Source organism: Suncus etruscus, chromosome 14 (assembly GCF_024139225.1).
Source record: "Suncus etruscus isolate mSunEtr1 chromosome 14, mSunEtr1.pri.cur, whole genome shotgun sequence".
Lineage (NCBI taxonomy): Eukaryota > Metazoa > Chordata > Mammalia > Eulipotyphla > Soricidae > Suncus > Suncus etruscus.
In genome coordinates, this window is record NC_064861.1 from 27132623 (window position 1) to 27145309 (window position 12687).

Here is a 12687-nt window from a genome sequence, read left to right on the forward strand (position 1 = left end):
CAAGACATGGAGTACCAACAGTTTATATTCCTGTTAAAGGCCCCTGTTGCTGGGCTCTAATTGGCAGAGATTTGTTGCCAATCACTATATTTTCCATTATCATTGGAGCCATTAAAACAGTCATAGCTGGGGCTGAGGAGAAAGCTCACAGGGCTAGAACACATATCTGGTATCAAAGGCCTAAGGTTTAATCCTGGCACTGCATGGCCTCCAGAGCATGGCTCTATAAAGCTGTGTGGCCTCTAGCATTACTGAGGCCCTAGAACAACAAAACAAAACAACATGTCTCAGTCAACTCTGTGCTTTTGTGTTAATCCTAGGGGTTAAAAATCTTATTGCTTAGAGGGACTGGAGGGATAATATAGAACTTTAGGCACTTGCCTTGTATTGAGCCAACCCTGGTTCTTTTGTACTGCCAGCTAATAAAGTCCTGAGCATAGTGGGTCTAGTCTAAACCCACTCCCACAAAATAAAAAAAAAAAAGAAAATTAAAAATCTTATTGCTTGGGACCAGAGAGACTGTACATAGGGTAGGGTACTAGGTTTGCACATGGCTAATCTGAGTTCAACCCCTAGTAACCCTTATGGTCGCCCAAGCCCTGCCAGAAAAATCCATGATCACTACTGGGTATGTCCTGAAAAAAAATAATAACCCAGATAACTTTCCTGCTTAAAGAAGATGGAAAGGGACTCCTTTGGCCTTTGATTGTCTCCTCTCTGAGATTTTACTCAAATAGGTAGATGTTTGTTAATAAATTCGAAATTGTTTTTTTGTTTGTTTGTTATGGGGCCATATCCAGAGGTGCTCAGAGGCGGCTATTCCTGGCTCTGTGTGTAGGAGTGACAGTTACTGCTTTTAGGAGACCATATGTAGTGCTGGGAATTAAATCGGGGGGGGGGGGCACATACAAAGCAAGCACCTTAACTCCTGTACTATCTCTCTCTTTTTTTTTTTTTTTGGTTTTTGGGTCACACCCGGCGGTGCTCAGGGATTACTCCTGGCTGTCTGCTCAGAAATAGCTCCTGGCAGGTACAGGGGACCATATGGGACACCGGATTCGAACCAACCACCTTTGGTCCTGGATCGGCTGCTTGCAAGGCAAACGCCGCTGTGCTATCTCTCCGGGCCCTGTACTATCTCTCTTCTCCCAAAATTTCTTTTTTTATTTTTTATAGGGGAGGAGTTTTTGAGGCTGCCAGGGATCCAACCTGGGTTGACTGTGCTAGAGTACCTTACCCATTCTGGCTGAAATGGCAATTGAATCCCTTAACAGATGTAGTAATTTAACTGTTGCAGATTCTGTGAGTGTTGTGAAGGAAACTGTAGTAGATATCAGACAGCTGCTGAGACAGAGACAAATAGAAGGAAAATTAGGAAGGCCAGGAGATATTTAGTTGAAACAGATTAGTGAATTGCCCCAGTTTGCCTGCTACTGAGGGGATTCCTAGGACATATTTAAGTACCCAGAGGACTGTATGAGGTGCCAAAAATTACCCACATGCAAGGCAAGCACCTTAACCCCTTGTATACTTTACCGCTCCACCCCCATGAAGACACAAGGTGAAAGAACCTAGTGTTTTTTTTTTTTTTTTTTTTTTTGGTTTTTGGGCCACACCCTGTGACGCTCAGGGGTTACTCCTGGCTATGCGCTCAGAAGTTGCTCCTGGCTTCTTGGGGGACCATATGGGACGCCGGGGGATCGAACCGCGGTCCATCCTAGGCTAGCGCAGGCAAGGCAGGTACCTTACCTCCAGCGCCACCGCCCGGCCCCAGAACCTAGTGTTAATATTCTTTTCACTTTTGTTTTTGGATCTCACTGATGATGCTCAGTTTACTTCTTCTCTGCACTCAGGAATCACTCCTGGCTGTGCTTGGGGGGACTATATGGGATGCTGGGAATTGAACTTGAGTTGGCCACATGCAAGGCAAGTGCCCTACCTGCTGTATTACACTGTATCACACTGGCTCCATAGAGGATTAATGTTCTTAACCAGGCATCTTTGACCAGAAGCTCTCTGTATCGCTCCCCTTCATTGCCGGAGAATTTGAACAGGCCCAGACAGAAGCAGGTGATAAAATTCAGGAACAGCCCAACACTAGATCAAGAGAGAAAGAAGAACTGCTCTAACCACAAAGAATTGAGAGCGGTAAGAACTTTTTTAGATGAGAATCTGTTGTTCTTCTACTTCACTGTCTTCTTTGCTTTTCTTTCCAATTACTTTTACTTTATCTTTTTGTTCCTTGCGTCACCATTTTGCATCCATCTATAAAATATTAACAACAAATGTCTGTGCTGTACTATGGATTAGGGAATGATGCCATTGCTCTGTCTTTCCAGTGCACCTGTTTGTGTGGGAAGGTCTTCACTTCTCCATTCCTTGGTTTTTAAACCTTTAACGTGATAACCAGTACTAAGGAAAATCTTATTCTTTTCAGGGTGCAAGTTTAAAGAAGACTACCTCTCTCTGTGATATTAATATTATTCAAATGCTGGAGGAAGATTCTAACCAAGGGCATCTTATTGGTGATTTCTCCAAGGTAAGTTTAGATCCTTATGTCATGCATATATAGATACTTTTAATATATCTTATTTAAATACTGTGGTTTACCAAGTTGTTCATAATTCATTATGTCAGGCATTCAGTGTTCCAACACCAATGCCATCACCAGTTGATTTTTCCTCCACCATTGTTCTGTTTCCCAACTACCTCTCCCCAGTGATGCTCAGGGATTACTCCTGGCTATGGACTCAGAAATTGCTTCTGGCTTGGGGGACCATATGGAACATTGGGGGATCGAACAGCAGTTCGTCCTAGGTTAGCACATGCAAGGCAGCTGCTTGCACCACCGCTCCGGCCCCCAAAATACTTTATTTTATATTGTTCGTTATAACTAAATGACTATCAAAAATACTTTAAGCAAGAAAATTTGTTTTTCCTGAGAATGGATGAGTGGATAAAGAAACTGTGGTAATGGGCCGGAGAGCTAGCACAGTGATAGGGTGTTTGCCTTGCAAATGACCAACTCCGGACAGATGGTGGTTTGAATCCCAGCATCCCCCATGCCTGCCAGGAGTGATTTCTGAGCACAGAGCTAGGAGCAACCCCTGAGCGTGGTCGGGTGTGACCCAAAAACCAAAAAAAAAAAAAAAAAAAGAAAAGAAAAAAGAAACCGGTAAAATTACACAATGGGATACTACACAGCTTTTAAGAAGAAATGAAGTCATGAAATTCTGTTATTCATAGGTGGATATGGAGAGTATTATGTTGAGTAATGCATCAGAAGGAGAGGCATAGATATAGAATGATTATACTCATTTGTGAGATACTAAAAAAAAGAAAGTATGGTAATATTATCCAGAGACAATAGAGACGTAGGCAAGAAGGACCATCCATAGTAGGAAGCTTGGGTTTAGTACTGTATGGTTCCCTGAGCACCTCTGGATATGACTCAAAAAGAAACACAGTTTTTCCAATTCTGTTTCCCTTTTTTAATTAAAAACATATTTTTAGTGGTTTGAACCCAGGATTTAAACCCAGATTTCCTGGATAAGAGGCAAGTGCTCCACTACTGAGCCATCTCCATACCCCCTTTAAACATACATTTTGCTTTTGGGTTCTATAGATTAACCCAGGTATTATACATGCAAGGCAGGTCCTCTACCACTGAGCTATGAGCTGGCCTCATTTTATTGTTTTAAATTTTTTGTTTGTGGGCCCCGAGATATAGCACAGCGGTGTTTGCCTTGCAAGCAGCCGATCCAGGACTAAGGTGGTTGGTTCGAATCCCGGTGTCCCATATGGTCCCCTGTACCTGCCAGGAGCTATTTCTGAGCAGACAGCCAGGAGTAACCCCTGAGCATCACCGAGTGTGGCCCAAAAACCAAAAAAAAAAAAAAAGTTTTTTTGTTTGTTTTTGTCCATTTTTTTTGGGGGGTGGGTTCACACCGGCAGCACTCAGGGTTTACTCCTGGCTTTACACTCAGAAATTGCTCCTGGCAGACTTGGGGGACCATATGGAATGCTGGGATTTGAACCACCGTTCTTCTGCATACAATGCAAATGCCTTACCTTTATGCTCATGTTTTTGTTTTTTGTCTTTTTTGGGTCACACCCAGTGTCACTTAGGAGTTGCTCCTGGCTCTGTGCTCATAAATCACCCCTGACTGGCTTGGGGGATCATATGGGATGCTGGGAATTGAATCACTATCTATCCTAGATTGACTTGAAGGCAATTTGCCTAGAAGGCAAATGCTGTACCATTGTGCTATCTCTGGCTATTTTTTTAATTTTTAAAATTGAGTTTTGGGCCACATTCAACTGTGCTCAGGGGTTACTCCTGGCTCTTACTCCTGGAGGCTCTGCACTCAGGAATCACTCCTGATGCAACCTAAAACATGTTTATAATCAAAGTTCTTAAATAAAGATATTAATTTAAAAAAAGAAAAGGAATCACTCCTGGTAGACTCAGGGTACCATAGGAATACTATTGATCAAACCCAGGTTGGCTGCATGCAAGGCAAGTACTCTACCCTTTGAACTATCACTCTGGCTGTCATTTTATCATTTGGTTTCTTTCTTTTCTTTCTTTCTTTTTTTTTTTTTTTTTTTTTTGGTTTTTGGGCCACACCCAGCAGCGCTCAGGGGCTACTCCTGGCTTTATGCTCAGAAATTGCCCCCAGCAGGCTCGGGGAACCATATGGGATGCCGGGATTCGAACCAACCACCTTAGGTCCTGGATCGGCTGCTTGCAAGGCAAACACTGCTGTGCTATCATCATTTGGTTTCTTGATGGATATATTTATGTAGGATAATTTACTTTTACAACTTTTTTTTCTGAAATGTATACCAAGATGGATGTATTTGTAACCAGGTCTGAAACTTAGATTGCGTTCTTATTTGGATTCTTTGGATCAATTCTCTTTTTTTAGGGGAGGGGCTTTTATGCCACACCCTGTGGCACACAGGGGTTACTCCTGGCTCTGCACTCAGAAATCACTCCTGGCAGGTTTGGAGGGCCATATGAGTTTCCAGAAATCAAACCTGGGTTCGCCCTGTGTTGACCGTGTGCAAGGCAAACGCCTTACCTCTGTGTTCTTTGGATCAAATGGGGGGGTTTGGGTCACACCCAGCAGCGCTCAGGGGTTACTCCTGGCTCTATGCTCAGAAATTGCCCCTGGCAGGCACAGGGGACCATATGGGATGCCAGGATTCGAACCACTGACCTTCTGCATACAAGGCAAATGCCTTACCTTCATGTTATCTCTTTGGCCCCTGGATCAATTCTTTAATTGAAACAACTGCTCATATACCTTATAGAGACCACTTATTTACTGATTTTTTAATAGCATCTGGAGTTTTAAAGGTCACTTGGACAGAAGGGCAGTATATGCATCTTTGATCTCAAATTTGACTACAGAAAACTTTCTATTTTAATTCTTGGGTATTTCTAGGTATGTGTGCTACCAACTGTATCAGGGAGACACCAAGAACTGAAGTACATCAACCCAGAAACAGTAAGCAGAGTTTTGGATATGGTTACTGGTATGCCATCTGTTCTGGTCTATTCCATAACCCCCCACTTCTGTTTGTCTTTGTTTCTCTGTGTTCATTCCCATAAATTTTTTTTCCTCTTTTTTCAACTTTGGTATGGCAGAAGTTTTTGGGGGTCTGCTGAAGGATTGATTTCAGCCATGCCACTGTCCATATGGTTAGCCTAAATGGTTTTCCCTGGTATCTTCACTAGATCAGCTGATTTGCTTCTCACAAAGATCACTTCCTGTTTCATCCTTTCTGTGGAAGGGGGATGTGGTGGTATTTGAATCATTGCTCTGTTTCAAATACTGGGGACTTTGAAGGCTGGGCAGACAGTGGAATCCAGGCTGACGAAGGGCATTCAACTCTGGACCTGTGAGACAGTTTGTGTGAACCAGGTCCCCCCTTTCCGTTTCTATGCAGGTGGCTGCTTTATTGTCAGGGAAGTTTCAACATCTGATTGAGAAGTTTTACATTATCGACTGCCGCTTTCCATATGAGTACCTGGGAGGACATATCCAGGTGAGATGACATTGGAGCATGAAAAGGGGAGGGGTCAGAGATCGAGTTCTTCATTGAGAAAATTCTATGTCAGGGCCACTGAGCCAGGGCAGTTGAATCTGTGTGTGGAGAAATGTGAGACTCTTAAGTCCTCAATTTTGCTTTTGCTCTATCTATCTTGCACAATTTATTTTCCCTTTTCTTCCTTGACCAATCTTCCTCCTCACTGTAGGAACCAGAACTTCTAACAAGAAAGAAAAACAATAGTCCAAGGACTGAGAATCATTTTGCAAACAGTTTGCATAGACATTTCTCTCAGTGTCTATACTATATAGTTTCTATACCACTGGTATTTAGGTTAATGAAAATTTATTGAACATTTTTGTTTACTTACTTGTTTGTTTATTTATTTATTTATATGCTCTGGGAGAAGATAGAAGTAACAATTAGGCTTCTGTCCTGAAATGATCTAACTATTTGTCCTAATTTTTCCTCCAATATTATATCCCAGATATATTTCAGTGTAGGCACAGTCCAAAGTACATTAAAGAAATACTTTTATTTATTATTTTTTTATTTTTTGGTTTTTGGGTCATACCCAGTGACACTCAGGGGTTACTCCTAGCTCTGCACTCAGAAATTACCCCAGGCTCTGGATTATATGGGACGCCGGGAATCAGATCACTGTTGGTCCTAGGACGGCTGCTTGCAAGGCAGATGCCCTACCGCTGTACTATCTCTCTGGCCCCCAAGAAATGTTTTTAATCCTGGGATTTGGCTCAAATGTAGCCAAATATGTGAGGATATGTGAGGCCTTGAGTTTGATTCCTGGTGCCACATGACCTCCGATCACCACAGGATGTGATCCTGCAACTAACAAAACAGAAATACTTACAAGTATTTTTCTACACACAGGGATCCTTAAACTTGTATAGCCAGGAAGAATTATACAACTTCTTTTTCAAGAAGCCCATTGTTCCTGTAGACACCCAGAAAAGAATCATCATCGTGTTCCACTGTGAATTCTCTTCTGAGAGGGGTCCTCGGATGTAAAGTGATTGCACAGGGTTGGTTGGGTGATTGACATGCTATTGATTAAAGCCAGAGAACCTTCCCAGACAGCTCAGACTGAGACTGATGGACTGAATGTTCTTCACTGCTCTCCACTGCAGTTTGAAGAATATTAAGGGAAGAAAAAAAGGTTTCTGTGATTCAAAATTTTGGAACAATAAAAGGGGAACAAGGATTGGGACGGAGACACTAGTAAGAGGAAAGAATAAGAATGGTTCCAGGAGCAGGAGCAATTGTACAGCTAGTAGGGTGTTTGCCTTGCAATCAGCTGACAAAGGTTTGATCCCCAGAATCTTATATGGTCCCCAAGCTCTGTCAGGAGGAGTAATACTTGAACACCACTGGGTTTGGCCTCCCCCAAATAAAAAGAGTAGTGCCAGCTGGACCTGGCTTTGCAAAAACAGCTGTATCTAGAGTTCATTTCTCGGTTGTCATTAATCCTGTTTCTTCTCCTGCCCAGTTAGTGTCCTGTGGCATTCTAACATTGCATTCTAACATTTTCTCACCTACCCATCTCCTCTTGTCTCTAAGGTGCCGCTCTCTGAGAGAGGAGGATAGGGCTCTGAATTGTTATCCTGCCTTGTACTACCCAGAGCTATACATCCTTAGGGGAGGCTACCGAGACTTCTTTCCAGAGTATCCGGTAAGATATGGGGTTTGTTGAGTCTAAAGGGAGTCTAACCTCTGAGGAGCCAGCTTTAGCAGGGCAACTAGGGGGGCCTGCAGGAGCCCTCTGAGAAGGAACCTCTGGCCTATCTGAGCCGCAACCAGTAGCAGCTTGATTCTGTGATGTTCAGTAGGTTTGAGTTCTGAAAATTGAGCCTCTCTTACACAGTCTCCTACTTTCCAGGAACTGTTGTGAAACCCCAAGCTACTGCCCGATGCATCACCAGGACCATAAGGCCGAGCTGCTGCGGTGTCGAAGCCAAAGCCGAGCTGGGAAGGGAAGCGGGCAGCTGCAGGAGCACATAGCCTTACTTGTGAAGGATGGAAACTCATGAAGATCGGCCACTGGGGCACCTGACTGTCCCCACAGACAACTGGCAATTCGTTGCAGAAGCAGGCTACTTCTTCCTGTTTGACTAACTCCTACATTGTTAGACAATACCTATGAACCAATGAGGCCTGGCCATAGGCTGCATTTCACTGAGCTGTTGGCTGGAGCCCCTGTGGGACACGTGTAGCCTGTTGTGCAGAGAGGTCCCAGAGCTGCTGGAAGTGATTGCATTTCTCTCCTCAACTACTCAACTACTCCCACAGGGCTTCAGACTTTTCCAGAGAGCTCCTGTCTTCTTTCTCTGTATTTTCCTATTTTGTTCCTGCCTCACCTCTTTTTCTGGAAGTGAAAAAATAAACACTGCAGAATGAGTGATTTGTGCTCATGAGCTCAGCTCCTAGATCAGTATGAGGAGGTGATCAGCCAGTTAGACTCCTGGCATAAAGATGTGAGCATCTCTATTCAGGGCTCACACCAAGGTGCTTTTCTCTTATCACGGCTCTTAGAGTTTCAACCCTGGGCTGTCAACATCACCTGAACTTGTTGGAAATGTATATTTTTGGATTCCACCCTAACTTTCCTCAGAATTTTTGAGGGAGGTAAAACCACAGGTCCTTTTTTATTTTTGTTTGTTGTTTGTTTGGCTACACACTCAGCGACACTCAGGAGTTACTCTTGGCTCTGCATTCAGAAATTACTCCTGGCAGGCTCAAGGGAACATATGGGCTGTTGGGGATCGAATCCGAGTCAACTGCATGAAAGGCAAAGGTACTTTCCACTATGCTATGGCTATGGTCCCAACTTCCTTTTTTTTTTTTTTTTTTTTTTAAATATCCATTTTAGGGGCCATAGAGAAAGAATAGTGGGTAGGGCATGTGCCTTGCATGTATGGTTCCTTAAGCTCTGCCAAGAGTGGTCTCAAACACAAACCCAGAGTAAGCCTTGAGGACTATAGAGTTGGCCCCCAAACCAAAAATAAATAAATGTCCCTTTATGGGTGATCTTGATGCATCCAAGGCTTGAGAACAATTTCTTTGGTCTTATAGAAAACATTTTCTTTTTAGTGGGAGGCCTCCCAAACAGTGCTGAAGCTTCTCATTACACTCAATCAATAGGGCCAGGCTGGGCTCCAAGGATATGGAATTGCTTGGACTCTCATGATGGGATGAGCAAGGTCAACCAGGCAGTGCTCAAGGACTGACAGGGCTACCTCAGTATTCTCAGATAACTCAATGTACTGAGCACATGTTTGGGGTACTTGAGGACAATTTTTGTTGTTGTTGTTTTAGTTTTTGGGCTACATCCGGTGATACTCAGAGGTTATTCCTGGCTATGTGCTCAGAAATTGCTCCTGGCTTGGGGGACCAGATGGGACGCCGGGGGATCGAACCGTGGTCAGTCCTGGGTCAGCCACATGCAAGGCAAACACCCTACTGATGTGCCACCGCTCTGGCCCTCCGAGGACAATCTTTTAGTTTAGCTTTGGGGCCACTGTCCAAATGGTATTTGGTGTTACTTCTGGATCTCTCTGCTCAGATATCATTCCTTGCAGTGCTCAGAAAACCATGTACTGTGCCAGGCATCTAACCATGTTTTCTGCATGCCAGGCAAGTACTTTATCTGTGCCAGGGAGAGTACTATCTCTCTGGTCTGGGGAAGACATTTCTTTTTTTTGGGTCACACCCGTTTGACACTCAGGGGTTACTCCTGGTTATGTGCTCAGAAATCACCCCTGGCTTGGGGGGACCATATGGGACGCCGGGGGATCGAACCACTGTCCGTCCTACGCTAGAGCTTGCAAGGCAGACACCTTACCTCTAGTGCCACCTTCCCGGCCCCGGGAAGACATATTTTTATTTCTTCTTGTCCCAGCTTCCTTAATTATTGTTGGGATGGTTTGGAGTACGTGTCTGGCTGTGAAGCTTAGAGATCCCAGCTTACTGCCTACCCCAGTGGGTCATTTCCACTTTCTTAGGAGTCACATCAAAAAGGTAAAATCCTGCTCCTGTCCAGGAAGAAATTGATATTTTGGTTCATATTTTAGTCTTCATAATAAAGTAAAAGGTTTTTTTTTTTGGGGGGGGGAGGTGACACTCTGGCTGTGGTGCTGATGTAATTGCACATTAGACTCTTCTGCTCATATATTCAGCTGCAGTGCTCACAGAAGTTTGTGTTCTTTCTTTAGTTGGATCAAGGAGACCTTTTCTAAAACAATAAAAGGGGGGCTGGAGAGATAGCATAGTGGTAGGACATTGGGCTTGCAGGCAGCCGATCCAGGACAGATCCAAGACAGCCGAATCCCAGCTTTCCATATGGTCCCCTGTGCCTGCCAGGAGCGATTTCTGAACAGAGCCAGTGCCGCTGGGTATGACCCCTCCACCCCCCAAATAGATTTTTTGGCCACATCCTATAGTTCTGCACTCAGGAATCATTCTTGGAGGTCTCAGGACGATGTGGGTTGTTGGGATCCAACCCAGGTCATGTGTGTAAGGCAACTACCCGACCTGCTGTGCATTCTGCCCTGATAGAGACTTTAAAAGGCGAGTTGGGGGCCCGGAGAGATAGCACAGCGGTGTTTGCCTTGCAAGCAGCCGATCCAGGACCAAAGGTGGTTGGTTCGAATCCCGGTGTCCCATATGGTCCCCCGTGCCTGCCAGGAGCTATTTCTGAGCAGACAGCCAGGAGTGACCCCTGAGCACTGCCGGGTGTGGCTCAAAAACCAAAAAAAAAAAAAAAAAAAGGCGAGTTGGGGGCTGGAGGTAAGGCGTTTGCCTTATTGCAGAAGGACGAATCCTGGCATCCCATATGGTCTTTGTGGGGGTGGGTGGGAGGAGAGAGACAAAAGAAGGGAGAGGAGAGAGAGTGAGAGATAGAGAAAGAGAAAAAAAGAGAAGAGAAGGGAAGGGGAAAGGAAGAAAACAGCAAAAAGTAAGTGGGGGAGAAGGATGGCAGTCGCTGATGAAGGACAGCACACAAACATGCCTCAGCTTTGAGGACCTATTGTTGGGCAGTCCTGGGTTCTGTGCGCGCGCTTCACAGCAGAGGGCGCTGTTGTATTCTCTAAGCCCCGCAGAGCCTGTTGGTACCTGCCTGTCCGTCCTGAGTTTATCCCCAAACCTTTGAAGCTCAGACTCTGTAGGGGGAAAGGAGAGAACAGATGGCTGCTATATTAAATGGAGATGACTGGCTCAAAGATGCTGTTTCTTTGTCCCACCCCGTACTTATATCCCCACCAAGGAATTCCTGAACCCTGAAATGGAATCTGCTGGCTTTTTCCAAACTCGTGGGGAGATCCCAACTCACTGCCTACCCTAGTGGACCACTTCTCCTCCTCATGAGTAACATCAAAAACGTAGAATCCTGTCCTGCCCAGGAAGAAATTGATACTTTGGTTCATCTTTTAGTCCTCATTAAAAGTTAAAAGTAGAGAAGAGAAAAAAATAAAAAGGTTTTTATTTGGGGGGGGGTAGAGGTGGGGAGAGGAGTAGGAATTGATTTTTGGTGTTTCTCAAGAATAATTCCTGGGGCCAGAGAGATAGCATGGAGGTAAGGCGTTTGCCTTTCATGCAGAAGCATGGTGGTTCGAATCTCGGCATCTCATATGGTCCCCTGTGCCTGCCAGAGGCAATTGCTGAACATAGAGCCAGGAGGAACCCCCAAGCGCTGCCGGGTGTGACCCAAAAACCAAAAAAAAAAAAAAGTATAACTCCTGACTATATTATTTCTGGTGGTGCTCAGAGGACAATTTGGGATGCTAGGGGTTGAACTCAGGTTGGCTGTGTGCAAGGCAAATGCCCTACCCATTATGCTATCTCTCCTACCCCATATAGTGGAAGTACTGAGTTGTTTTGGTTTTTGGTTCTACACCCAGTGGTGCTCAGGGGTTACTCCTGGCTTTGTGCTCAGAAATTGCTCCTGGCAGGCATGGGGGACCATATGGGATGCCAGGAATCGAACCAACATAGGTCCTGGGTCGGCCACTTGCAAGGCAAACACCCTACCGCTGTGCTATCCAGCCCAGTACTGAGTTTTAAAACAAAAATCTATAAAAAAAAAAAAAAAAAGTTGTGGGGGCCTGGAATGGTGGCGCTAGATGTAAGGTGTCTACCTTGCAAGCGCTAGCGTAGGACAGGACGGACCGCAGTTCGATCCCCCGGCATCCCATATGGTCCCCCCAAGCCAGGGGCAATTTCTGAGCGCATAGCCAGGAGTAACCCCTGAGCGTCAAACGGGTGTGGCCCCCCCCCCAAAAAAAGAAAAAAAGATATATATAAAGATATATATTTATATATAAATAATATAAAAAATATAAATATATATAAAATATAATATAAATATATATTTATATATATAAAGATATATATTAAAGATATATATATTTTGGGGTCTGAGAGATAGCACAGCGGTAGGGCGTTTGCCTTGCAAGTGGCTGACCCAGGACTAATGGTGGTTCAAATCCCAGCATCCCATATGGTCCCCTGTGCTGCCAATCAGGAGAGATTTCTAAGCAGAGAGCCAGGAGTAACCAATGAGCGCCGTCAGGTGTGACCCAAACCCCCACCCCAAATTAAAAAAATTTAAAA

The 12687-nt window shown here is 44.6% G+C and overlaps 1 protein-coding gene across 3 annotated transcripts in view; it reads left to right on the forward strand.

Moving 5' to 3' along the window:
- CDC25C (cell division cycle 25C) overlaps positions 1-8477 on the forward strand; it is a 36361-nt gene extending 27884 nt beyond the window's left edge. For all 3 annotated transcript variants that reach the window (XM_049786014.1, XM_049786012.1, XM_049786013.1), the window contains 7 exons: positions 1996-2148; positions 2438-2539; positions 5454-5516; positions 5959-6057; positions 6952-7085; positions 7639-7750; positions 7929-8477. In XM_049786014.1, the coding sequence (XP_049641971.1) occupies positions 1996-2148; positions 2438-2539; positions 5454-5516; positions 5959-6057; positions 6952-7085; positions 7639-7750; positions 7929-8108 (843 nt within the window). In that variant the 3' untranslated portion in view covers positions 8109-8477. The remainder of the gene's footprint in view (positions 1-1995; positions 2149-2437; positions 2540-5453; positions 5517-5958; positions 6058-6951; positions 7086-7638; positions 7751-7928) is intronic.
- Positions 8478-12687: the final 4210 nt, after the last annotated feature.